At 39.8% G+C, this 27,950-nt stretch overlaps 1 protein-coding gene across 2 annotated transcripts; it reads left to right on the top strand.

The window, feature by feature from the left end:
- On the top strand, positions 1-27,950 carry fbxo15 (F-box protein 15). 2 transcript variants are annotated; one of them, XM_061922059.1, is made up of 9 exons: positions 1-290; positions 504-608; positions 3,708-3,935; positions 13,306-13,497; positions 13,559-13,688; positions 24,727-24,809; positions 25,279-25,424; positions 25,557-25,681; positions 27,105-27,950. In XM_061922059.1, the coding sequence occupies exons 1-9, from the start codon at positions 223-225 to the stop codon at positions 27,369-27,371; spliced, it is 1,344 nt and encodes a 447-aa protein (XP_061778043.1). In that variant the 5' UTR covers positions 1-222; the 3' UTR covers positions 27,372-27,950. The 2 variants fall into 2 exon arrangements, with proteins under 2 accessions (XP_061778043.1, XP_061778042.1); XM_061922058.1 differs by having other exon boundaries at positions 414-608.

Raw genomic sequence — 27,950 nt, 5'->3', positions numbered from 1 at the left:
TTGGTTGCACAGCCTTGACCATGGGGTGTTGCTACGCGACCACACATCAGGAGTGTCAACAGGACGTATAACACATATCAAAGTTGACAACAGACGCTGATGTACAGTTTTTTGGTAACAATTCCCGACAAACTGAAGTTTTAAAAGTCGGTATATTTCAGCGGATTCGGTTATAGCCCTCCTTGCTAGCATAAGTGCACCACTAACATAGCAAGTGCGAACATGTCGGCATCAAAGAGGTTTCAAGGCGCCAACACACTATCTCGATACCACCAAAACTTTTTGGAAAGGTAACTATTTTTTCGTTTATTCTCTCTCATACAATATACTGTATGTAGCAAACAGTATGCATTAATACTCATAATACTCTTGTGTTCACGATTTGCTGTTTACTTTTATTACTTCACTTTTAGGCAGCACTGCAAGTGGCATTCTTCCGAAGACAAAGTGGCAAATAACATGTTCTCTATCTGTATTTTGATGCCCAATTACATGTTGTTCAGACTGCCATCAGAGATCCTGCATAAGATCCTGTCCTACCTCGATGCTGCAACACTTATCTGCATTGGTCACGTCAGTAAGAGCTTCTATCAGCGTGCCAATGATGAGTGGGTATTATTACACATCCACCCACAGTGCATTAAATACCCCCAATATTGCAAATCTACTCTGAAAAGTATTTATGGATTCAAATACAATTGTGCATGCCTCTCAAGTAAAAAGCCTGGTCAGAAGAACCTCTTCAGAGATAAGACTTAGATTTAGATTTAAATGTATTGGTCCTCGTGGGGAAATTTGTTTTCACCGACCGTACATTTAAATAATAAACATTACACATCACAGATAAAAATAGCAAAAATACATCATACATGACAGTGACAGCACCAACACATTTGCAGGCGTGTCAACCTGCTGTTTAGGGCGGCTATAGCTTCATGGATAAGGCTTTTCGCTAGACGGGCCCTCCGGAATATGATGGTTCTATACCTGCGCCCTGACGGTAGTGGGATGATATATTGGTGTAGTGCAGGAGTCACCAATGCGGTGCCTGCTGGCACCAGGCAGCCCGTAAGGACCAGATGAGTCACCCGCTGGCCTGTTATAAAAATAGCTCAAATAGCAGCACTCACCAGTGAGCTGCCTCAGTTTATTTTTAATTGTATTTATGTACTGGCAAGCTGGTCTCGCTTTGCTTGACATTTTTAATTCTAAGAGAGACAAAACTCAAATAGAATTTGAAAATCCCAGAAAATATTTTAAAGAATTGGTCTTTACTTGTTTAAATTCATTCATTTATTTTTTTACTTTGCTTCTTATAACTTTCAGAAAGACAATTTTTGAGAAAAAAATACCCCCTTAAAAACGATTCTAGGATTTTTAAACACATATACCTTTTTACCTTTTAAATTCCTTCCTCTTCTTTCGTGACAATTTAAATCAATGTTCAAGTATTTTTTAAAATTTTTATTGTAAAGAATAATAAATACATTTTAATTTAATTCTTCATTTTAGCTTCTGTTTTTTCGACGAAGAATATTTGTAAAATATTTCTTCAAACTTATTATGATTAAAATTCAAAAAAAATATTCTGGCAAATCTAAAACATCTGTAGAATCAAATTTAAATCTTATTTCAAAGTCTTTTTTGAATTTCTTTTAAAATTTTTGTTCTGGAAAATGTAGACGAAATAATGATTTGTCTTTGTTAGAAATATAGCTTGGTCCAATTTGTTATATGTTATAACAAAGTGCAGATTGGATTTTAACCTATTTAAAACATGTCATCAAAATGCTAGAATTAATTTTAATCAGGAAAATTTACTAATGATGTTCCATAAATTATTTTTTTAATTTTTTCAAAAAGATTCAAATTAGTTAGTTTTTCTCTTAATTTTTTTCAGTTGAATTTAGAATTTTAAAGAGTCGAAATTGAAGATAAACTATGTTTCAAAATGTAATTTTAATTATTTTCGTGTTTTCTCCTCTTTTAAACCGTTCGATTAAGTGTTTTTTTCATAATTTTTTCTGTACAAAAAACCTTCCGCAAAAGGGAAAAAAATGGACGACGGAATGACAGACAGAAATACCCTTTTTTTATATATATATATATATATATATATATATATATATATATATATAGATTTATTTATTAAAGGTAAATTGAGCAAATTGGCTATTTCTGGCAATTTATTTAAGTGTGTATCAAACTGGTAGCCCTTCGCATTAATCAGTACCCAAGAGGTAGCTCTTGGTTTCAAAAAGGTTGGTGACCCCTGGTGTAGTGGGTGAGTGATATCCTAGACTATTGTGTTTCCAGTCGAATGATGGACCTGTGGTTTAGATCTGAGATGTTAGAATTCAAGTCTGAAGCTTTTCCTCAAATCGTAATTTGGGATGTATTATTTCCATTCTCCAATGCCCCTGTCATTTAACCTGACTCTCGGCAGAAACTTGTAGTTCGCTGAGCTCCACACACGAATCTGGGAGTTCTCAATAGTAGATGTATTTCACAAGGCAGAGCCTTGTAAAAAAAATCATTGTATGTTATTGGATAAACCACTTATCCGTTATCTTGAATGACGTGCCACTTCAACCCCTCACATCCAAATCAACCCGTGACGCTGTTGAGAGCGACGCTTGGAAATCCAAACCTGGTCGGAAGAAGAGCAAAAACATTCTTGCCACCAATAAATGCCTTCAAAACCGTTCTCTGTTCATCTTTTAAATAATTAATATTCGCTAGATTCGACAAAACAGTTGCAACAGCAGAATCAATGTCAGCAAACGACTTCTCGTTGCGTGCCGCCATTGTTGTTTGATTCAGACAGTCGCTTTGGCGCTACGTCACATCTGTGAAATCCCGCCCGGCGATCCTGATTTTTGGCTATGTGGAAGAAGTTTGCAATGCCTTCGAGCCCTGATCCTTGTGTATAGCTCAGCAAACTACAAGGGTCTGGAGAGATTCAGGTTACCTGTCATTGCTACTACTGTATACATTCCCAATGCACTGAAGCCAGCCTTTTTCTTGGCATCAGTCTAATATTTAGAAACTGGAGGCGGAAACTAAACAAATAGAATACAGACAGTAAATGTTGCTTGTATAAATGATAAATGGGTTGTACTTGTATAGCGCTTTTCTACCTTTCAAGATACTCAAAGTGCTTTGACACTACTTCCACATTCACACACACATTCACACACTGATGGAGGGAGCTGCCATGCAAGGCGCTAACCAGCACCCATCAGGAGCAAGGGTGAAGTGTCTTGCTCGGGACACAACGAACGTGACGAGGTTGGTACTAGGTGGGGATTGAACCAGGGACACTCGGGTTGCGTACGGCCACTCTTCCACTGCGCCACGCCGTCCCGTATAAGCCACACTTTGCAAACACACAGCAAATATCAACAGTAGTATTCTGCTGCCATCCACTATATGCAAAATATACTATAAGCTGGTCAATGTCTGATTGAAAGAAAAGTGCCTTGTGTTTTTGTACTTATTTATTATTGATTGTATTTATTGCATTTTATTACTGTTTCTCTTAATACTTGCTGGGATCTGAGGCCAAATGTTGTACCTTATATGTCCAAATTTGTAAAAGTATGACAAATACAGCTCCCTGAATCCTTGATTTTTAGAAATAAGCAGTAGTTGAAATACCAATATTGCGTTTCAATGTATTTTCTCTTTGATTAAAAACAATGCAGGGCTCTGTGGAGAAATATATACAGGAGGCTGTTGAACAAGAAGTCTATCAACATGGTCAGGAAGATGCATGAGATATACACGCTGGAGTCTCAGGCTCAGCCTGTGGACGGCTGGAAGTTGCATTACATCAGGACTCGGGATGCGTGGGCCAGGAAGAAGTGGAGAACACACCTTGGAGTCATCAGCCGTCACACGGGATTGCCGAGTCACACGGATCAGATACTCCGGTAAGATCAAAAGCGCATGCTTAAAGGCCTACTGAAATGAGATTTTCTTATTTAAACGGGGATAGCAGGTCCATTCTATGTGTCATACTTGATCATTTCGCGATATTGCCATCATTTTGCTGAAAGGATTTAGTAGAGATCATCGATGATAAAGTTTGCAACTTTTGGTCGCTAACAAAAAAGCCTTGCCTGTACCGGAAGTAGCTGACGATGTGCGCGTGACGTCACGGGTTTTGGAGCTCCTCACATCTGAACATTGTTTACAATCATGGCCACCAGCAGCGAGAGCGATTCGGACCGAGAAAGCGACAATTTCCCCATAAATTTCAGCAAGGATGAAAGATTCGTGGATGAGGATAGTGAGAGTGAAGGACTAGAAAAAAAAAAGACAGAGCAGTGGGAGCGATTCAGATGTTATTAGACACATTTACTAAGATAATTCTGGATAAGCAGATAATCCCTTATCTGCTCATTGTGTTACTAGTATTGTAGTGAGGTTATACTGTCGTACCTGAAAGTCGGAGGGGTGTGGCCACGGGGGTGGTGAACGCCAGTGTCTCTGAGGGAAGCCACGTTTCTCGACGAGGCGAAGCGAAGGCAGCCAGTCGGGCCGGGCAGAGCTTTTTTCCCCCCTCCTCCACAGTGAAAGCATTCCACATCCGGGGGCGGCTGGTCGGAGGAGGCAAGACAGTCCGCAGCTGCCTCTTTGACAGGTGCACGAGGAACGACACAAGCTCCGCTCATGTTTACGGTAAGAGTCGACTTATTACCACAATTTTCTCATCGAAACCTGCCGATTGACATGTGGTAGAGAACCATGTTCGATTGACCACTCTATTCCATATTAAAGCTTCACAACAAACAAAGAAACACCGGCTGTGTTTAAAGAAACACCGGCTGTGTTTGTGTTGCTACAGCCGGCTGCAATACTCAGCTTTCCACCAACATCTTTCTTATTTGTATTCTCCATTATTAATTGAACAAATTGCAAATGATTCAGCAACACAGAAGTCCAGAATACTGTGTAATTATGCAATAAAAACAGACTACTTTTAGCCGTGATCGGTGCTGGGAGAACATGTCCGCTACCACCGGTGACGTCACGCGCACGCGTCATAAGCGTCATCATTCCGCAACGTTTTCAACAGGATACCTCGCAAGAAATTTAAAATTGCAATTTAGTAAACTAAACCGGTCGTATTGGCATGTGTTGCAATGTTAAGATTTCATCATTGATATATAAACTATCAGATTGCGTGGTCGGTAGTAGTGGGTTTCAGTAGGCCTTTAATTGTGTACAGTTCTTTCAATTGCATATTCATTCCTAGTATAGTGCAGTTGTGTCCAAAGTGTGGTCAGGGGCCATTTGCGGCCTGCAGCTGTTTTTTTAATGGCCCACGGCACATGCTAAAAATACTATTACAAAAAAAAACATAACAATTAAAATAAATGCAAAGGTGTAATTTAACAATGAAACATTACAATGTTGACTCAAAGCTACAATACAGGTTGTTGTTTTCTTTAAAACTGTCTTGCTCAAAAATATTAATGAATCAAAATCAAAAACAAATTATCGACTGACCTATCGAAGGCTTATATTACTTTACATCAAAAATTCCACCTTTTTTTCTTTTTCCTTTAGGGAAAATATTGCGTATTTTGTGTGTTTGCCATAGCAAAGTTTTCCTTCACAAAAACTGCATAAAACTAACTTTTTTTTCATAAAACCTCATAATCGATGGCTTGATCTGAAGTTGATCCAAGACATTTAAGCTTAAAGAATTAAAAAAAAAAAAAACATGTCTGACATATTTTTAACACTTTCCTGAGTGGAACCCTTTTGAATCCCTGAACATGTTAGTGTCTGCGATGAGGTGGCGACTTGTCCAGGGTGTAAACCGCCTTCCACCCAATTGTAGCTGAGATAGGCATCGGCGCCCCCCGCAACCCCAAAGGGAATAAGCGGTAGAAATGGATGGATGGAACATGTTAGTGTTTTTTTTAACTGCCAATGTTCAAAAATGTTTATAAAATCTAATTAAAATTGTGTTAGTTATTGACTTATTTAAAACTCCAATTACTTCACATCAAATATTCCACTCCAAAAAAAAAAGGAACATTGCATATTTTCTTTTCTGCCATAAAAAACAGGGATTGGGTGTACAGGCGGCTGGAGGGAAGGACAGCATTGGGTATTAGCTCGATGGCACAGTCATGTGGTCTGTGCGGAGGAAGGGAGAGTGCACGTTTTTTATCAAACATGGCAGCAAGGTCATGATAAACAGCAGGAATCTTGGCAAGGTCCAGAGGGGTGACAAAGGTCTAGTGCCACTGGAACCTGTCCAGTGGCACTGGACCTGAGACAGTGAGCGCGACAAGCCGTACTCCAGGCCAAGACCTTCCCTGAGGGCAATGAGGTATATGGGTCGTGTTAGCGGAACCAAGAACAGCCGAGGACTAGTAGGGCGATTGGGGTGTCTAGGGCCCAGAGGCTTATAGTTGCAGTATGGTTGCCTGAAAGGGTTATGGATAAGGGTTCTGTGCGGTGAGTAATTGGGCCGAGAGGGTGTCCATCCAGGTCTTGGGCCAGCAAAGAGATGGCCAGAAACAGAAGCTTGATTCACGCCTGATGAGCGAACTCCCGGTCCATCAAGCTCTCGCAAGCTCCGGAATTCAGATAGGCCCCCACTGTCAGGTTCTTTGAGCTCCAGGATAGGGTCGCAGGGAAAATATAACTGTGGTCCTTGTTGGTGTGGGGAACATAAGTGTGGCTCACTAATATTACCCTAGCTACTGAGCCTTGTCCTTTTGGCCACGTCTGGCAGGTTTTGATTGCGTGGCCCGACAGGCCACTATAGAGGCACAGGCGCTGCCGGAACTTCCTTTCCCACTCTTCCGCAGCTAGATGTGCTCTGCTGAGCTGCATGGGTTCCTCCAGTCTAGTCGAGGCCGGGGAAGAGACTGGTTCGAAGACTGCCGTTCTGGAGCTCCTTTCAAGGGCTGCCTGTCCTCGCTCTGCAGCTCGCTCGATGAGTCTCTGGTCCATTTCTCAGTGGCCTAGTGGGTAGAGTGTCCGCCCTGAAATCGGTAGGTTTGGAGTTCAAACCCCGGCCGAGTCATACCAAAGACTTTAAAAAAATGGGACCCATTGCCTCCCTGCTTGGCACTCAGCATCAAGTGTTGGAATTGGGGGTTAAATCACCATAAATGGTTCCCAGGCGTGGCACCGCTGCTGCCCACTGCTCCCCTCACTTCCCAGGGGGTGATCAAGGGGATGGGTCAAATGTAGAGGACACATTTCACCACACCTAGTGTGTGTGTGACAATCATTGGTTCTTTAATAATTAATTAATTTGAAGCGCCAGCACAATGAGGTCCTCGTAAGACGTGGGTCGACCTCATAACAAGCTGTCCTTGATCTCCTCGCTAAGTCCCCATCCGTAGGTCCTTAGGAGAGCCTTGTTGCCCTATTCGCTGTCTGCTGTTAGGGTGCGAAACTCAAGGGTGTAGTCAGCTACGGAACGAGACGCGGCGGCATCCCTTCCATCCACCGGGTGGTCGAAAACGGCGCCGAACTCCGAGCGGAAGGCCGAATAGTCAGTGCCCAGCCCATTGTTCTGGTCGACTACGCCGTGGCCCACCTGAGAGCTGTCGCTGATGCGGATTTCCAGAAAGGGAAAGGATGTCCGGGGACAGTCAAAGGTCAAGGGGCTGGAGCGAGGCATCATTGTCCGGTGGCAGGCGAAAGGTCGATATCCGGAAAGCAGCATGGAGTCCAAAAGAGGATTCAGGGAAACAAGACACACAGCTCAAAACTAGGGAATGACGCGAGGCTGCAGAATGACGACACAGGACATGACATGGTGAGCACAGAGGAGGGGAGACACAGAGACCAAGGAAGCACAAAGGTGATGAAAGCTGGAGACGTGTGAGGCTTACTGTACAGGTACAAGTAACTACGTTCTGGCACTGGAACGCAATACACGCTGGTTTAAGAAGGCAGGAGGGATCTCATTAGCGCCAGGTGTGTTGATTGTAGAGGCGCTGCTGCACGGAGGCGCAGACGCGAAGCTGCACGCAATCTACATTTGTGGGCAGATTCATTTCCTGCTCAGAGTGAAATATTGTATTTGTAAACATGATACAAGACCTACATTTTTCCTCTTTGACCACCTCGTAAAGCACTCTGGTCAACTTTGTTACTTTCACAATTGGTTTTACATATGCAGTTGATTTCAGCACTAAGAGATTATTAGGATATATTTCTGTTATTTATTAATTGTTTAATTCATTACTATGTATACATTCTCTTTACAGAGCAAATAAAATCACTTTAAAGCAATTACTCAAATGTATTAGTTATGATGCAGTTTATAGAGGATTTATTATAAGATTGTTTAAGTTTTCAAATAAAATGGAACAAGGCAGTCAACTATCCACGTCGCTCACTTGATGAGGATGTTCTGTAGTTTGATGTCCTCTCAGAAACTTGCCTATGAAGGAAGTTCAGATGTCTTTGTGTTTCTCGTTGAATTACAGTCGTGGTCAAACGTTTACAAACACTTGTGAAGGACATACTGTAATGTCATGGCTGTAACTCAAGACAACCATGACATTACAATAATTTCTGCAACTCTTATTTGTGATAAAGTGATCGAGTGATTGGAGCACATACTTGTTGATCACAAAAAACATTGCTGAAGTTTTTTTTATTTTTTTTTATTTTGGGCCTATTCTAAAATGTGACCAAATCTGCTGGGTCAAAAGTATACATACAGAAACATACATTATAAATGTTGGTGATGTAGAAAGTTACAATCAAATCAAATTAGCTTCATGGCATGGCCTCCTAACTTAATGTGAGTGATTATGATTGACAACACCTGTTGACTTTTCTGAGCCTATTTAAATAGGGATCATGTGATGCTGTCATCAGACTCGGTTACACACGCGACAATGGGAAAGTCAAAGAAACTCAGCACAGATCTGAAAAAACTAATTATTTCAAAGCAGCTTTAGGTCCCAAGAGCGACTGTGTAGACAATTGTTCGTAAGTATAAAGTGCAAGGCACAGTTTTGTCACTGCCACAATCAAGAAGAAAACACAGACTGTCACCTGCTGCTGAGAGAAATTTGGTCAGTATGATCAAGAGTCAACCGAGAACCACCAAAAAGCAATGAATTAGAAGTTGCTGGAACACAGATGTCAGTGTCCACAGTCAAGCGTGTTTTGCATCGCCATGGACTCAGAGGCTACCATGCAAGAAGGAAGCCCTTGCTCCAGAAGCGACACTTTAAGGCTTGTCTAGAGTTTGCTGCTGATGGACAACAGTAGACCTTTTAGAAGAAAGTTCTGGGGTCAGATGAAACCAAATTTGAGCTGTTTGGCCACAATACCCAGCAATTTGTTTGGAGGAGAAAAGGTGAGGCCTTAAACACCCAGGAACACCACCCTACCGTCAAGCATGGTGGTGGTAGTATTATGCTCTGGGCCTGTTTTGCTGTCAATGGAACTTGTGCTTTACATGAGACAATGAAAAAGGAGGATTACCTCCAAATTCTTAAGGACAACCTAACATCATCAGCCCGGCGGTTGGGTCTTCGGCGCAGTTGTGTTCCAACAATGACCCCAGGCACACGTCAAAAATGGTCAAGGAATGGCTAAATCAGGCTAGAATTAAGGTTTTAGAATGGCCTTCCCAAAGTCATGACTTCAACCCCATTGAGAACGTGTGGACAATGCTGCAGAAACAAGTCCATGTCAGAAAACCAACACATTTCGCTGAATTGCACCAATTTTGTCAAGAGGAGTGATCTAAAATTCAACCAGAAGCTTGCCAGAAGCTTGTGGATGGCTACTAAGAGCGCCTTATTGCAGTGAAACTTGCCAAAGGGACATGTAACCAAATATTAACATTGCTGTATGTATACTTTTGACCCAGCAGATTTAGTCACATTTTCAGTAGACCCATAATACATTTATAAAAGAACCAAACTCCATAAATGTTTTTTGTGACTGTCCTCACTTAAAACATTCTATCACAAAAAAAATAGGAGTTGTAGAAATGATTGGAAACTCAAGACAGCCATGACATCATGTTCTTTACAAGTGTATGTAAACTTCTATTTTGAGTGCACAGTGGAACTTCAGAGAAGTAACCTTGCTAACAAGTGAAAGCCACAGGCAAGGTAAAGCTGCTGGCAACCAAACAAAACATTTTTTACAATACACATCACATTTAATGACAGTATTATTAAAGGTGAAAAAGGAGGTCTCACAATGCCTGCTCACGGGGGATGCCAGCAAACCAAGATGGTCGGTGGAACTCTAACCGCCTGCTTTGTACTTTTTTATCACCTTTGATTAGAGACTGTTCGACACTCAATTTTGACTTCTGTGGCCGTCGCTTTGGTACAGAAGGGGAAGTAGAAATAATTGTGTTCCTTGCAGAGGCTATGTGCCTTGCAGAGCTGTGTGAATTGCTGAAATAAATTACTTACCGTCCGACCTCTCATCTACAACACACACTTCCCCACTAACAGACACTTACCCGTGGGGGTTTGTCTGTTCGAGACATTTACCTTGCTAATAATCATTTCACAAGACATCACACACACTGACAGTGGCGAGCCTAATCCCCCAGGTCATTTTGCTTCTCTTGGGCTGCTCCAGTTTTTGCTTTTGTTCCTCCTTTTTAATTCATCCTGGATGGTGCTTCGTGCTGAATCACAATAGGGACCATCCTGAATCCCAGTTTAGAGGGAATTAGATCCATATATTCATCAAAGCAGCTGCAGATTTATGTTTTTATTGCGTTTTAAATCCATTAGCAGCTTCACTGAAGTCCCTGGACTGCTGAGAAAGCACACAAAATAGCTGTTTAACTCTAGATGGGTAAGTTTAAAATGTAATAAACCAAACAAAATAACTTGTCTGTTAAATTACACATCACTCTTTTATTACAATTTACATTAACCTGCTTTTATTGGAAAATTACAAAAGAATGGGACACCCTGTAGGGAAAAATATGCTTAGATAGTAAAAGTAGCGATTAGAATTTGAATATTATGAGAAAAACAATAATAAATTCATGAATATATGCTGCTTCGAGATGCATTCCTGTGGGACTAAAAATGTTTTTTGTCTAGGTCTGTCAAAAATAACAAGTTTACTCATGTGATTAATTACAAAAAAAATATTGCATTATATAACTGTGCGTATGACTTGTCCAGGGCGTACCCCGCCTTCCGCCTGATTGTAGCTGAGATAGGCACCAGCGCCCCCCGCGACCCCAAAGGGAATAAGCGGTAGAACATGGATGGATGAATGGATGGATGGAATTGTGCGTATGTAGATTATTGTACAATTTATTTTGCTAGCAAATGTTCTATCCCCTTAACTGTAGATAGTTACTTGAAAGGCGGTCCAGGTTGCTATATGGACAGTGATCAGGTCATTGGGAGGAGACTCTGTGCTTACTGGCAAATTTCAACTCAAAATACTCCCTGACTGAACTTTCATTTGCATTTAAGTAAAACACATTACAAAAAAACTTCCGGATGTCAATTCTGACTGTAAAATTGCATTTGTTTCCATATATATATATATATATATATATATATATATATATATATATATATATATATATATATATATATATATATATATATATATACTGTATGTATATGTGTAAATATGTATGTATATATATATGTGTATGTGTGTGTATATATATACGTATATATGTATATATATATACACGTATATATGTATATATATATGTTTATATATATATATAAATATATATATATATATATATGTTTATATATATATATATATTAGGGCTGCGAATCTTTGGGTGTCCCACGATTCGTTTCAATATCGATTCTTGGGGTCGCGATTCGATAATATATCAATTTTTTTTCGATTCAACGCGATTCTCGATTCAAAAACGATATGTTTCCGATTCAAAACGATTCTCTATTCATTCAATACATAGGATTTCAGCAGGATCTACCCCAGTCTGTTGACATGCTAGCAGAGTAGTAGATTTAAAAAAAAAAAAGCTTTTATAATTATAAAGGACAATGTTTTATCAACTGATTGCAATAATGTAAATTTGTTTTAACTATTAAACAAACTAAAAATATGACTTATTTTATCTTTGTGAAAATATTGGACACAGTGTGTTGTCAAGCTTATGAGATGCGATGCAAGTGTAAGCCACTGTGACACTTCTTTTTTTTTATTTTTATAAATGTCTAATGATAATGTCAATGAGGGATTTTTACTCACTTCTATGCTGAAATTATAACTAATATTGAAACTGTTGTTGATAATATTTTTGTTTCACTACTTTTGGTTTGTTCTGTTTCGTGTTTGTGTCTCCTCTCAAGTGCTCTGTTTATTGCAGTTCTGATTATTGCTGGGTCAGGTTTGGTTTTGGAATTGGATTGCATTGTTACTGTATTGCTGTGTGGTGGTTTGTTGGATTGATTAAAAAAAAAAAAAAAAAACAATTTTTTTAAGAATGAGAATCGATTCTGAATCGCACAACATGTTTGATTTGATTCGCATTCGAATCGATTTTTTCCCACACCCCTAATATATATATATATATATATATATATATATATATATATATTTTGTGTTTGTTTTGTTATTTATTGTTTTTTTTTAGTAAATTTAAATTATGGACGCACATAATAACCTGTGATTAATCATGAATAATCCAAGTGAGATTTATATGATTGGAAAATTAATCATTCACCAAAACTAGTTTAACAACAAACATCAGTACGGACTGTTTTCATATTATTGTGTGAACTGGAGACATTGTGTTTTCAATAGTCAGTTATTAAAAAAAATAACACATCTGAATAATCACTCTTGGGATTAAATCACAATCAAACACAATTAAGTACTTTGCATCATTTCGATTACAGACCCCAATATTTTGAAAATGTTATTGTTAGAATGTCATACAGGAACACTGTTAATGTAATGCACATGAATTTATGACATTTATATAATCAAAACCTGCTGACAGCTTTATCAAAAATCCTGTTTGGGTTTATTTTGAAGTTAATTTTGCCATTAACAGTTAAACGAACTAACTGTAGACAAGATTATTGCACAGATTTTTGTGATTAATCGCACAAGTTAATGCGTTTAATTTGACAACCCTAATTCTTAACAAATATTCATTATTACAGTGGTCTCAGACTTTTGGTATTACATTTTTGTGGGAGTTTACGGAAATGTAATAATACAAGTTTTTATCTAAAAAAAATGTGCACTTTAACTTTCCTGCAAACAGACATGTCCATGCTTTGAAAATGAAATATGCACTCTGTTTTCTCATTTAAGAAACATTACCTGGGAGTTGACAGCCACTGACAGATCAAACCGTGAAACCACATATGATCTCAGCTTTCTCCGGTTCTTTGATACCTCTGTGGTGCTGTGTTGGTATGGAAACTGGCCTGACTATCATCACATTTCTACCATTCAGCTCCACGGCGTCAGGAGAATAGCCCTTACGTGTCCCGGACTAAAGGCGTAAGACAGTCAACATCCATCTTCAGCACATCTGTTCTGCCTTTGAAATTTATTTTGTCAGACCAGGGTGGAGGTCCTTCATGGAGATGATTGACATGGAGACTGTAACCAAAGGCATGCAAGACTATGGCCAGGACCAAGTCATTGAACTGAAGCTACTCAAGCCTCACATTGTCATGGGACTTTGGAAGGTATTTATGACACACACGTATGCTCCAAAATGTTGGTAGCTTTAAGCCAAAAAAGGAAAAAAAAACGCAGGAATCACAAAAATAGTTAGAAAATGACAGTGCTGATAGAATAACAAAAAAAATAACATATGGAAATCAGACTTTGCTTTTGAGTTGTGTGAGAGAATAAGGTTATTAAAGTTTAGTAAATTCTGGTCTGTCACTGATAAGAATATAATCCAAACATCACCACAATGTCACTGGATCTTGTGGCGCAGAGCGTTAGTGCTTGTCTTGAAAGGCAGTTGTACTGATTTTGAATCCCGATCAAAGTTGAATTAAGAAGGTTCATACATCCATCCATCCATTTTCTACGTCTTGTCCCTTTTGGGGTCGCAATTATGTTTTATTGTGTTAAAATTTAAATTTTGCAGTAAATTCAATTGTGATTAAAAGAGCATCAAAATAATTTGAACATATATGGTAAATCGATTATACTTACAGTATATAGATCTTGTCTACCTTCTTAACTGACATCATCGTCATCATTAATCAGAAAAGAATGCCCGCCCCCACCTGAATATACGTGCCAAATTCGCCGTATATAATTGCCCGCCAATATATGCCACCGCAGGCCACACCCTACACACGCCACTGACAACCTAGTCATCAGCCAACAGCAGGGCACGTTTAAACAAAAACAACCATTCACACACACACACATTCATTCATAGATAATTATTGAAATATGTTTTTCCCATGAATTAGTTTTAGTACAAAAATGCAACAAATTAAATTCAATTGTGATTAAAAGAGCATCAAAATAATTTGAACATATATGGTAAATCGATTATACTTACAGTATATAGATCTTGTCTACCTTCTTAACTTAAAGATGCATCTCCTCGATGCACTGGAACACATCATCAGTGATATATCATGGATTCATCGGGTGTTTCGGGTCTTGCAACATCAGACACCCTCGTCCAGGCGACCCAGCCGTGGTGATTAAGTCCCTGCTTGTGTCCCACAAGCAACCCACGGATATGCCTCTTTCAGCCACAGCCACCTTGTGGCTTTCTCTGCCACTTCACTTACGGATTGAATTTTGAGGATTTTGGTCGCCCCTGTGACTCCCAATCGGCCAAGGACTTTGCAGAGGGAGCGTCCTGCAAAGCCACGGCAGCCAACTTCTATTGGCTCATAGAAAGTCCTTCAGCCCCTGCCCCTGCAATCCTCTACCAGTTCCTGACACTTGGCATGTTTGGCTTCCTCAATCCGCTCCTCCCAAGGCACTGTTAGTTCCTCCAGCATGATCAGGTGTTTTGAAGCCTTTGAGATGATGATCATGTCAGGGCGGAGAGATGTTGTTACAATGTGCTGGGGGAACCTCAGTTGTTTTCCCAGGTCAACGTGTAGCTGCCAATCAGGGGCTGTGTGAAGGAGTCCTGTTGTTGTCTGTGGACATGCACGAGATCCCTCTCCAGCTTTGATGAATGAGATTGCCTCAGCAACTGCTTTGAGTACCTGGTCATTGCGCCATCGAGAGCGACCTTCAGCCAGGTACTTTGAGGAAACTGCTGAGGAGATGTTCCAAGGAGCCTTTTCCGGAACAAAGGGAGCAGGGGGGTGTCTCGCTCTTTCCCCCACACATGGAGGTTTGCTGGGCTAGGGAGGGAATCGTAGACTGCTGCCATGAGGAACCGGACGCGGTGAAGGTCTGCCTGCATGATCTTTGACCAAGTGACTTTGGCTGCAATGTGCCCTCCCATCTTGTCCCCTCCTGGAGTAGATGTTGTCTGTCTTTGACCCGGAACTGGCTGACTTGGGTCTTTGGGAAGTAGCCCAAGCCTGCTCTTCCTGTTGCCACGGCCCCAACTAGTGCCTTTTGCCTAAGGCGTGACTCAGCCATTTCCACTGCCTTTTCTGCCTTCCGCTTCCTTCCTGTCCTCACTTCAATCCCGGCTGATGACACCTTACAGTCCCTGGAGTCTCTGTACTGTAGGGTTTCTCTTGTGCGTGACACCCTGAATTCTTCAGTGAGCCCAATGAAGGGTAGCTGTAGGATGTTGCTTGTCCCGTACAGGGCAGCGCTGTTGAGGCTGCGGGGGAGACCCCGCCATCCCCGCAGAAAGCTGCTGATCTTCCTTTCAAATAATTCCACTAATGTTACTGGGACTGCATATACAAGGAGAGGCCACAGGACTCTGGGAAGGATGGAGTGCTGGTAGATCCAGGCTCTGAATCTTCCAGGTAGGCCAGACTTGTCTACTTTGGTGAGCCACCCTCCAAGGTCTTCAGTAGACTTCTGGATAGCAGCAGAGTCTTTCAGGCTGGAGTCAAAGAGCTTTCCCAAGCTCTTGACTGGTTGCTCCGTGATAGATGGAATGGCCATTCTGAGATTGAGAACCGGAATTTGTTGACCACCTTCCCCCTCTTCAGCACCATGGACCTTGACTTTGCAGGCTTGAAACTCATCTTGGCCCATCCAATGAGCCTCTCCAAACCCTGCGAGATTCATCTGCTCCCTAGGACTGATGTTGTTGTAATAGTAAGGTTGTCCATACAGGCTCTAATAGGGGGCTGTCGAACACCTGATCTTTATAGAGGCCCTCTGCCTTCCACCTCATCAGACTTTCCCAGCATATTCATCACCAGTGCAAAAAGGACAATGGAGATGCTGCATCCTGTTATTATTCCCTTCTCAAGGCGATGCCAGTGAGAGGTAATTGACCCAGAAGTGACCCAGAGCCTCAAGTTATTGTAATAATCCAGGATCAAATCCTTGATCTTGCTGGGAACATGGTGGCGGTGCGGCGCAAGCTCAACTTGCTTGTGTGGGATGGACCCATAGGCGTTAGTCAAGTCCAACCACAACACATCAAGTTCCCCTCTGCTCTCACGGGCCTCTCTGATGAGTTGTGTGACGACACTGTTGTGCTCTGGACAGCCGGGAACTCCAGAATTCCCCCCTTCTACATTGAAGTGTGGATGTAGTTGTTCTTGAGGAGACGATGCTAAAGAACACCTTACCTTCCACACTCAGAAGAAGTGTGAGAGTCTGAAACAGGTTGATGTTTTTCGAGTCCTCCTCCTTGAGGATCCAAACTCCCTCTGCCCACCTCCACTGGTCGGCTACTCTCCCTCTTTGCCAGATCACCTTCAAGGTCTTCCACCCGTCTACAGCGCTTGTACATAAGGTAAGGTATACCACTGGGGGCCGGGGAAGATGCCGAGTGGGCTGCCTTAATGACCGCTTTTAATACAATTCTGACATTCAACTAGTCACACAATGATTGCGGGAACTGCCATGCAAGGCCCTAACCACGACCCATCAAGAACAAGGGTGAAGTGACTTGCCCAAGGACACAATAGACGTGATTAGGATGCTGGAATCGAACCTGGAACCCTCAAGTTGCTGGCACAGCCGCCCTACCACCAGATCCACGCCGTCTATACAAATACAAGTTTGATTTTTTTTGTTTGGGCCAACAAATTACTCTTGCATACCACAAAAAACACAAACATCAGGCTTTGAATTTTGCGTCTTTCCATTATTTATTTATTTTCCCAAAATAAATTTATCCAAAAATCAATCACAGCTCCTAGTTGTTTCACGTTGGATTACAGCCCATGTATTATTAGTCAGAAATGTGCATTTTTACAGTAAGCACATTTACATTTCCTAAAATTAAGCATTTTTAGCGATAACAATAGCTAAATGAACCTAAATGAACACATCTAAGTTACTGTGCTGTATTTTACATCAGATCCAGATCATTATCAAGCAAGTATTTTCATACTTTATCGGTGGTGCTTAGGAACTGTGTGTTTCTAAACTGTACAACAGAGCTATTCAATCAATTGGCGGCCCCCGGGCTAAATCCGACCTAGTTCTGCAGGGGTTGCACCTATGTAACAGTCAGTCCATCCCAGGAATAGCTGTAGTTACTATAGTGGTTTACTACAGTTACCACCACCAAGTATGGAGTGAATCTTCTTGTAAGACAATTGCGAACATTAAACAATATTGCAAATCATTCAGTTATTACAGTACGTCAGACAACTTGCAACAGTTGGCATATTTGTATTTTAAAAATATGGCATGTCAAATGTTCCCTTTAATAAAGGAACATACGTGCCAAATTCGCCGTATATAATTGCCCGCCAATATATGCCACCGCAGGCCACACCCTACACACGCCACTGACAACCTAGTCACCAGCCAACAGCAGGGCACGTTTAAACAAAAACAACCATTCACACACACACATTCATACTGTACCTTCTGACAATTTAAGAGTCCTGAATTAACATAACATGCATATTTTTGTAACGTGGGAAGAAGCCAGAGCATCTAGAGAAAACCCACACATGCACAGGGAGAACATGCAAACCCCAAACAGATTCAAACCCAGATCTCCTAACTTGCTGTCTTCCATGCTTAACCATGAGGCTAGACTCTACCGGCCTTGGTTTATTAAACAATCAAGGGTTGGGTGTTCTGAAAAAGAGCCCACAAGTATTCAATAACACAGGTCGCAGGTGAATACATTTATTACAGCGTGAGCCTCACTCCCACAAAAGCGTTGTCAGTTGCGTACGTGAACACCATGAGCAGGCGTCTCAACAACAGCGAGCCCCATGGAGAATCATTCACTCTCTTTACAGCAAAAAGAGGATATACGTCCAATAGGTCAATGACTCCCAAATTGTTCACAAAGGTAAGGGCCACTCCAAGGAAAACTAAGTTACAAAGAAGGAGCCGCTTGAGTTGTTCCATCCATCGATGAGAGGATTTTTTGTCAGAAAAATGTGTAGTTAAAGTTATCTAAAATAAAAAAAAATATCTGAGGCTAGTTTTTCCTTTTTAAACATTTAAGTGTTATACTATTCTTAATCTGTTGAAGACAGCTTGAACTTAAGGTTACACATTTGGAGCCATTATTCTTTCAGCCATGTATCAGTGATTAGACGTACAAACCGTGTTTCCATATGAGTTGGGAAATTGTGTTAGATGTAAATATAAACGGAATACAATAATTTGCAAATCATTTTCAACCCATATTCAGTTGAATATGCTAGAAAGACGATATATTTGATGTTCAAACTGAAAAACATTTTTTTTTGCAAATAATCATTAACTTTAGAATTTGATGCCAGCAACACGTGACACAGAAGTTGGGAAAGGTGGCAAAACATACTGATAAAGTTGAGGAATGCTCATCAAACACTTATATGGAACATCCCACAGGTGTGCAGGCTAATTGGGAACAGTTGGGTGCCATGATTGGGTATAAAAGCAGCTTCCATGAAATGCTAAGTAATTCACAAACAAGGATGGGGTGAAGGTCACCACTTTGTAAGCAAATTGTCGAATAGTTTTACAACAACATTGCTCAACGAGCTATTGCAAGGAATATCAGGAATTTTACCATCTACGGTCCGTAAAATCATCAAAAAGTTCAGAGAATCTGGAGAAATCACTGCACGTAAGCGATGATATTACAGACTTTTGATCCTTCAGGCGGTACTGCATCAAAAACCGACATCAGTGTGTAAAGGATATCACCACATGGGCTCAGGAACATTTCATAAAACCACTGTCAGTAACTACAGTTGGTCGCAACATCTGTAAGTGCAAGTTAAAATTCTGCTAAGCAAAGCCAACCCATTTATCAACAACACCAAGGAACAGCGCTGGCTTCGCTGGGCCCGAGCTCATCTAAGATGGACTGATGCAAAGTGGAAAAGTGTTCTGTGGTCTGACGAGTCCACATTTCAAATTAAATGCGGAAACAGAGGAAGTGGTGTCCTCCAGAACAAAGAGGAAAATAACCATCCATTGTTATAGGCGCAAAGTTCAAAAGCCAGCGTCTGTGTTGGTATGGGGGTGGATTAGTGCCCAAGACATAAGTAACTTACACATCTGTGAAGGCACCATTAATGCTGAAAGGTCCTGACAGGTTTTGGAGCAACATATGTTGTCATCCAAGCAACTTTATCATGGACTCCCCTGCTTATTTCAGCAAGACAAGTGTTACAACAGCGTGGCTTCGTAAAAAAAGAGTGCGGGTACTTTCCTGGCCCGCCTGCAGTCCAGACCTGTCTCTCATTGAAAATGTGTGGCGCATTGTGAAGCGTAAAATACGACATCCGAGACCCCGGACTGTTGAACGACTGAAGCTCTACATAAAACAAGAATGGGAAAGAATTCCACTTTCAAAGCGTCAACAATTAGTTCCCTCAGTTTTTGAGTGTTGTTAAAAAAAAAAAGGTGATGTAACACAGTGGTGAACATGTCCTCTCCCAACTACTTTGGCACGTGTTGCAGCCATGAAGTTAATTATTTGCAAAACAAAATAAAGTTTGAGTTTGAACATCAAATATGTTGTCTTTGTAGTGTATTCAATTGAATATGGGTTGAAAAGGATTTGCAAATCATTGTATGCCGTTTATATTTACATTTAACACAATTTCCCAACTCATATGGAAATGGGGTTTGTACCAAAACATGCATCAATTTCTCCAAAACAACACATAGCAGCCTGAAGGCTGCAGTGTAGCTGCATATGTGTGTGCTTAATAAAAATAAGTTAAAAACAAATGTATGAAATAAACTGTGTATTTGCTATAATATTGTCACCATGCTATAATAGTCTAAGACCACCGTGTGGCTCACTGTTCCTAAGTAAATACACACAAAATTCAAAGGTTTACTTTAGCGGTTGTCCGGAATAAGAATATAGTGAAGGGGAGAAGTCTGTACCCCAGTCTTTAGCTTTCTGGAAATGTGGCCTTCAAAACAATTTTAGTTAAATGTTCTTGCTGTACAGTATGTCTGATTTATGCGTATTTGTATTACGGTGAGGTTAGTGCGTGTGCCTCACAATAAAAAGGTCCTGGGTTCGAACCCCGGGCTCGGGGTTCTTCTGTGTAAAGTTTGCATGTTCTCTCCGTGACTCCGTGAGTACCCCCCCGGGTATTCCGTCTTCTGCCCACCTCAATGGCAAAGGCATGCACCAGGGGATAGGTTAATTGGCAACACTAAATTGGCCATAGTGTGTGAATGTGAGTGTGAATATTGTGGGTGTTGTGTATCTTTGTTGGCCTTGCGATAAGGTGGAAACTTGTCTTGCAGCTGAGATAGGCTGCAGCACCCCCGCGACCCTAAGAGGGACAAGCGGTAGAAAATGGATGGATATTTACTCTATTAGGTACAACAAGTGAAAATATGACTCTAACCGGGGTTATTTAATGACTAAAGGGCTCTATTAAGGTTAAAAACTGTATTTAGAAAATTGTAAACATGTACTCTTTGAAAATATTATTATCATAATATTTGTAAACAAGAGAATGCAGGAATACACTTCACTTATCACGGTAAGGTCCGCAACAAAATAACCGCAATAAACGAGGGATGATTTTATTGCCTTGAATCACAGCCCTCGCCCATATGGATATCAAATGTAATGAAACACTGCACGTCTCGCTATTGTTTTGCTAATATTTATTTTGAGTTAACTAAATAAACTTGGCACCGACATTACGACAAAAAAAGAAACACGACCACATTTCTTATCAATAATAAAAGATGCATTTTGTATCAGTAGTTTTCCGGCATTAAAAAAAAATTGTTGTCAAAACTCCACCAAACCCCACCAAAAGTCCTTGTAAAGTCTGTAGAGTAATATATGGCTAAGGATAAGCGTGCATAGGGGATTTGCTTGATTTTTGTTTACTTACACGGACGTAAATGATCAGCACTACAGTTACGACACAGTGGTGTGTAACTAGATTGTGGAAGGATAAACATTCTGTACATATTAGTCAATCAATCAATCAATGTTTATTTATATAGCCCTAAATCCCAAGTGTCTCAAAGGGCTGCACAAGCCACAACAACATCCTTGGTTCAGATCCCATATTAGGGCAAGGAAAAACTCAAACCAGTGGGATGACAATGAGAAACCTTGGAGAGGACCACAGATGTGGTTGATCCCCCACCCCCCACCGTCTCCTCTAGGGCGACCAGTGCAATGGACGTCGAGTAGATCTAACATAATAGTGTGAAAGTCCAGTCCATAGTGGATATAACATAAAAGTGAAAGTCCTGTCCATAGTGGATCTAACATAATAGTGAGAGTCCAGTCCATAGTAGGGCCAGCAGAGGACCATCCCGAGCGGAGACAGGTCAGCAGCGCAGAGATATCCATTTACTTTTGAATGTTTGTTTTTTTGCATCAACTTTTCTCACTTTTGAGCAACTTATGTCCTCTCAGTTGCTACTCATTCAATTCTTTATAGGTAAACAATTTCATTGGCTCATTCTCAATGACATCACCCACTTTCAGCTACGTAACCTAAATGACTGGAGTACCTGCGCCTACAAGCCGTCGCTACCATCACTGTCTACAAAGGTCTTCAAGCTTTATTATTCATAATTAGTATTATATTACATTTTCCATTGACTTTATTTGGTCAAAGGCCAAGAGTGGATGGTCACTTTGGCTGCAATTTGGTAATCGCTGCTCTAAATCCTACACATTTTGAATTCAGTTTATACAGTTCACGCAGCTCTTGTTGAAGCATTTTCATGCTGGAACATGTTGAGTGAACTGACTTGCGAGACAACACCCTCTGCTTCGTTTGTAGCTACAGCACTCTTTCTCCCCCAACTGGTAGCGCCATCAAACCGTTTTCTTTTCAAGCTACCATTAAAGACCTACTGAAACCCACTACTACCGACCACGCAGTCTGATAGTTTATATATCAATGATGAAATATTAACATTGCAACACATGTCACTACGGCCGGTTTAGTTTACTAAATTACAATTTTAAATTTTCCGCTGAGTTTCTTGTCGAAAACGTCGCGGAATGATGACGCGTGTTTGTGACGTTATTGGTTGGAGGAGACATATTAGCCCAGCACCACACACGGCTAAAAGTCGTCTCTTTTCATCACATAGTTACACAGTAGTTTGGACATCTTTGTTGCTGAATCTTTTGCAATATGTTCAATTAATAATGGAGATTATAAAAAATAATGCTGTCGGTGGAAAGCGGTGGATTGCAGCTGCCTTTAGCACCAAAACACAGCCGGTGTTTCTTTGTTTGTTGTGAAGCTTTAACACTGAGCGGTCAAGCGAACATGTTTCTCTACGTCAACCAGCACGTTTTTGGATGGGAAAATTGTGATATTAAGTCAGCTCTTACCGGAGACTACATCGGATTATGCGACTTCCTCCTGCATCTCAAAAAGGCAGCTGTGATCTTGGCTCCTGCATTGGCTTCTCTGAGAGACACTGGCATTCATCGCAGCCATCCGACTTTCAGGTATGGCTTTACAATCTCACTAAAACAATATTAAAACAATAAGCAGAAAAGGGATCTTCCAAAATTATCCTAGTAAATGTGTCCAATTACATCTGAAACGGTCCCACTGCCGCTGCCTAGAGCCGTCGCTTTTTCTTTTTTTTTTTTTGTGCTTCACTAACTTTCCTCATCCACAAATCTTTCATCCTCGCTCAAATTAAAGGGGAAATTGTCGCTTTCTCGGTCTGAATAACTCTTGCTGCTGGTGGCACACATTCTAAACAATGTGAGGATGTGAGGAGCCCTCACACCGGTGACGTCACGCGCACATCGTCTGCTACTTTCGGTAAAGGCAAGGCTTTTTTATTAGCGACCAAAAGTTGCGAACTTTATCGTCGATGTTCTCTAATAAATCATTTTAGCAAAAATATGGCAATATTGCGAAATCATCAAGTATGACACATAGAATGGACCTGCTATCCCCATCTAAATAAGAAAATCTCATATGTATTATTTTACCATTTAAAGCAGAAAAAGGGTTAAATGAGACAAAATTTGATAAATCAATACATCTTTCAAAAATTACTTAAATGCTTTTATTTATTTATAATTGAAATTTAATAAAAACATGTTATTGAATGTTTTATTCATTTATTCAATATAATTAATAATTATAATTATTAATGTACTCAATATAAAATGATATTTAATCATTTAATAATTATCTCAATATTTAATTAATGATTTGATCATTTTATTATCTCACAATTTTATGATTTTGTTGATATTTCATGAACCTAATGAGTTTGACGGGTGCAATAAATTCATAAATCGCTGACACAAAGGTTCATGAAATAATTAAATGAATCCGTGGTTCTCAAACTGTGGTGAAGTGAAATATATTTATATAGTGCTTTTCTCTAGCGACTCAAAGCGCTTTACATAGTGGAACCCATTGTCTGAGTTACATTCAAAACAGTGGGTGATACTAGCAGCAGGTGGGTAAAGTGTTTTTTCCAAGGACACAACTGAAACCCTCAAGTTGCTGTTTTATTTTCCTATATTCAAACACATAGTTACTGTTCAAATTGTGTGTAATGTTACAGTGGTCAGAATATGTAATATACCACTGCCTTGTTTTAATAAATACTAGGGCCTACTATGCTGCTGTATTTTGATATTGGTCATTATGGTGGTACTTTGAGAGTTCTGAGGTGGTACTTGGTAAAAAAAAGTTGGAAATAATTACTTAAATCATGAAACAATTTTTTAAATTGTGAAATATTATTTGAAATCATCAGATGAATGAATGAAATAAGTTTATTTCGGTCATATAATCAATCATTTTGTGTGACCAGTTCAACAGTACAGATTATACATATGTAACAATCGTACACATTTACAAACAAAAAGATAATGACATCAGATGTTGATTAAATCATGACATAATTCATTAAATATTTTGATAGTTAAAATATCAAAACATTTAAAATGTACTTTTTACAGTTTGTATTATTTCATTTAAATTACAAGTAAAAATTATTATTTAAAGATGTATTATTTCATTTAATTGTGTCCATTTGACCCCCTATAACAAACAACCCAAAACAGGTAACCATATAACCCGTGACCCACCATCTCATGGATCTTTGGACCAAGGACTGTGCAGAAAACAACCCAGATGTGCTTCTTTTTCTGTTATTCCTTTCAAAGAAAATGACTGCATGCAGCTTTGTTTACAGGGCCAGCATCACATCGCCTTTGTCATAATCACCCTCCACTTCCATAAGCTGCTGGAAAGAAGCACCCAAGGCTCCTCTGTTTGGTAGGTTGTACCTCATCTTCACATGTTTAGACAGCATAAAGTGTGTCACCATCAGATTAAACTGACAGCATTCATTCCCGAGGTGACCGATCTTTGAAGCACCGGTTGGTGACGTGTCAGCAGCACTTCCACTATGGTAGTCGTTGTTATATTGTCAACATTCTGGCAACACTTTTCCCTCCACTGTCATCAGCTACAGCTACTGTGTTTGGATAGGGTTTTGAGAGAGTTAAGTTTGCAAATTAAAAGCATAGGTCATAATGTTGTGTTTGTACAAATAATTCCCATTTGAAAATTAAATATAATTTAATGGCTTGTTAAAGAGGAGGACGGGCGCCTTTTATTTTTATGTTTTATCATAATGACATATTCCTCACTCATCCTTGCAGCATGCTTCATAAGTCAACAAAGTGTGCACATAGCCCCCTCTAGCGGTTACATTCGAGATCACATATTTTCCTCTCAAAAGGCCCTACGTGGACCCAGTTGTCCAACCCCCATTTGATGACATTGACCCCGATTATGGCCTCCATGGTTACCATCTCCACATAGTTCTCCACAGCAGTGAATACCAGATCATGTCTGAATGCTTCCCTCAGCTATTTTGCCATAGAGGTAATGTATTATGATACCAACTTTGCCACATTTTAAAAAATGTATAATTTCTTAGCCTGATATATTACCATACAACGTGAAACGGTGTTACGGCATTGGTTAATGTTTCCCATGCAAAACTTTTCCCTTCAGATCAGATCTGCAATGGCCTTGTCCGACTTACTGCCATTGATGGTACTTTCTTTTGGCAGCACAAGCCTCTGTCAGGCGACATCACTCTGCCCTGGAAGTGTGAGGCCCTACAGGGCCAAATAAAGGTAACACTATACTATTTAGAAAACATACAATAAACTTCATAGTCGAGAATTTATTGTTAACATGCTAACAATGAAGTAAGTTACTTCAAAGAGGCTTGATGTACTGTAAATTCACCTAGATTTAAAGTGTAGTTAGTGTTCAATGACTGCGTTTTGGTTATATGACATTGCAATCTTTAAGTTGTACATTTAAAACTGTGGTAAAATACTTTATATTTATTGGAGGCATAATGACCATATTGAACAAATACTAAAATCTGAAGCTGATATTCTTTGACCCTTTGGACAGCTACTACATGTTGGAGCAGGGTAACTGGCTAATTTACAAAATTGTTATGTGTGTGAAACAAATCAAAGTTGAATTTAATTTGATGCATGTTTTGTCCTTAAACAAATTAATGGGAAAGAAAGTGTTTAATAATATTTTTTAATACAAAATAACAAATTTAATACAACTAAAACAATAATTTGTAAACATTCTTGACATAACACCGATTGAGTATCAAGCCCAGTACAAGCACCTTACAAAACCAACACTAATGCTACACGCCACAAATGCCATTGAGAATGTCTAGAGCAGGGGTCTCCAACTTTTTTTTTTCCTGAGAGCTATTTTTACAAAATAAAAAGGTTTGAGAACTACACATTTTTTGTAATACTTATTTTCGTAGCTTATTTTAACATAAAGGAAATAAGCTTGTGTTGCCTGACCATTAACAAAATGTTGGTATCCACAACTTATATTTCAGTATGCATTTATTTCCAGTTAGCCACATAGACAGAAAAGATAATTGTATATGACTGACAACATTCTAATTGCAATTTATTTAGGAAGTAGATGTTCACTCAAACAGTGAGTTAATTGTCTTTATGCTTGATGCTTGTCATGTCTGAAATAAACAGTTTTAAGAAATCATTACAGTTTATTCAAATATTCTTTGACCTTCTGGTGGACTAATAAAAATCACCTTGCAAGCTTATGGTAGCTCACAAGCTACCTGGTTGGAGACCCTTACCTAGAGAAATATGACCAGTGACATAAGAGGAAAGGACTCGGAATACGTTTGCAGTAAAATCTTATATGAAGCTCCCACTCATATAATTGACACTTCTTCACGCAAAACAGGGCACCTCATGGATTATGGGCCCTACATACAGTGCCTGGTTTGCGTACAGGAAGGTGGCGACTCTGTGTTGGAGACCTGTAGTCTAGAGCCATACTATAGGTCATTGCATGTGCCAAAGCAGAGCTGACATGCTGCAGTGGAAAAAAATGTTTTGCCTCAAATATTGTACTTTTACTTTCCTTCGAAATCAGTTAGACACAAGCACTGCCCGTGCCCTCTGTTGTAGTTGTCTTGTTTACAAAGTACACTCTTTGGCCTCATTTCTGCATGTAACCCATATGTCTTCTTTTCACCAGGACCGTTGTTTTATGACTCTTACTCTTCTTGATGAGTTCAACAAACCTTTTTGGTGCTTCAGCTCTTCAGTGTCCACGAAGTGCAAGGAGATGCCCTTTTCAGTTTTGTACGCCACTGAACAGTTTCTCATCCACTATCAGGACTCAGACGGTGAAGTCATGATGACCATAGTGCAGGGGGAGAAAGAAAAGCAATTATATCTTGTCAACTTAGCAGTTTATGTGTCAACTGGCAAACTCAATAAGTATTTTGGGAAAGACTACTGAGAATACCTAACGTTTTGTCAAGTTTAACATTATCGCATTATCTTGACATTTGTTTAGTAATTTACAGTGTTCTGGCACAAACATAGAATTGGTGTTGCAGAATTCTAACAGTTCAATGGATTGAAACAAATATGTATCACCAAGGGAGAAAAGAGGCACCACACTATGTGTGATCAATTGCTTTTAGTCAGTAGTGTTTAAACCTCTGGTGACATGCAATTTCAATGATCAATAAGCGGTAGAAAATGGATGGATGGATGGATGAATGGATGGATGGATGGATGGATTCAAAGTCAAACAGGATGTAAAAGTCCTTAAGTTTTAGAATGGTAAAACATTTTGGAATCATATTTCATTTTACCTGTCTAAAGAAATGTCTTTTTTTTTTCAATGTTGACCCTTTTGAAAGCTTTTTGATGAGAACATTTCACAGGTTTGAATTAGTAAAATAACTTATGTTTAACATTTTTGTGTAGAGCTGAAGTTGATTGCGAGATATAAGCAAAAAACTTTGTGTTTCGTGCTTCGTGTGCTGTTTTGGTTCCACGCTTGTAAGTAATAAATTAATTTTTTCACTTG

The sequence above is a fragment of the Nerophis ophidion genome, linkage group LG15, assembly GCF_033978795.1.
Source record: "Nerophis ophidion isolate RoL-2023_Sa linkage group LG15, RoL_Noph_v1.0, whole genome shotgun sequence".
NCBI lineage: Eukaryota > Metazoa > Chordata > Actinopteri > Syngnathiformes > Syngnathidae > Nerophis > Nerophis ophidion.
The sequence above is the reverse complement of the archived record's forward strand: the minus strand, read 5'-3'. Positions and strand labels throughout refer to the sequence as shown.

What these genes read in the sequence shown, in the direction of transcription:
- fbxo15 (XM_061922058.1), top strand. Translation starts at nt 223, where the DNA reads ATGTCGGCATCAAAGAGGTTTCAAGGCGCCAACACACTATCTCGATAC. An exon ending in CACCAAAACTTTTTGGAAAG is followed by an intron (nt 291 to 413) that starts GTAACTATTTTT and finishes CTTCACTTTTAG; the next exon opens with GCAGCACTGCAAGTGGCATT. An exon ending in ACGTGTCCCGGACTAAAGGC is followed by an intron (nt 13,498 to 13,558) that starts GTAAGACAGTCA and finishes TTATTTTGTCAG; the next exon opens with ACCAGGGTGGAGGTCCTTCA.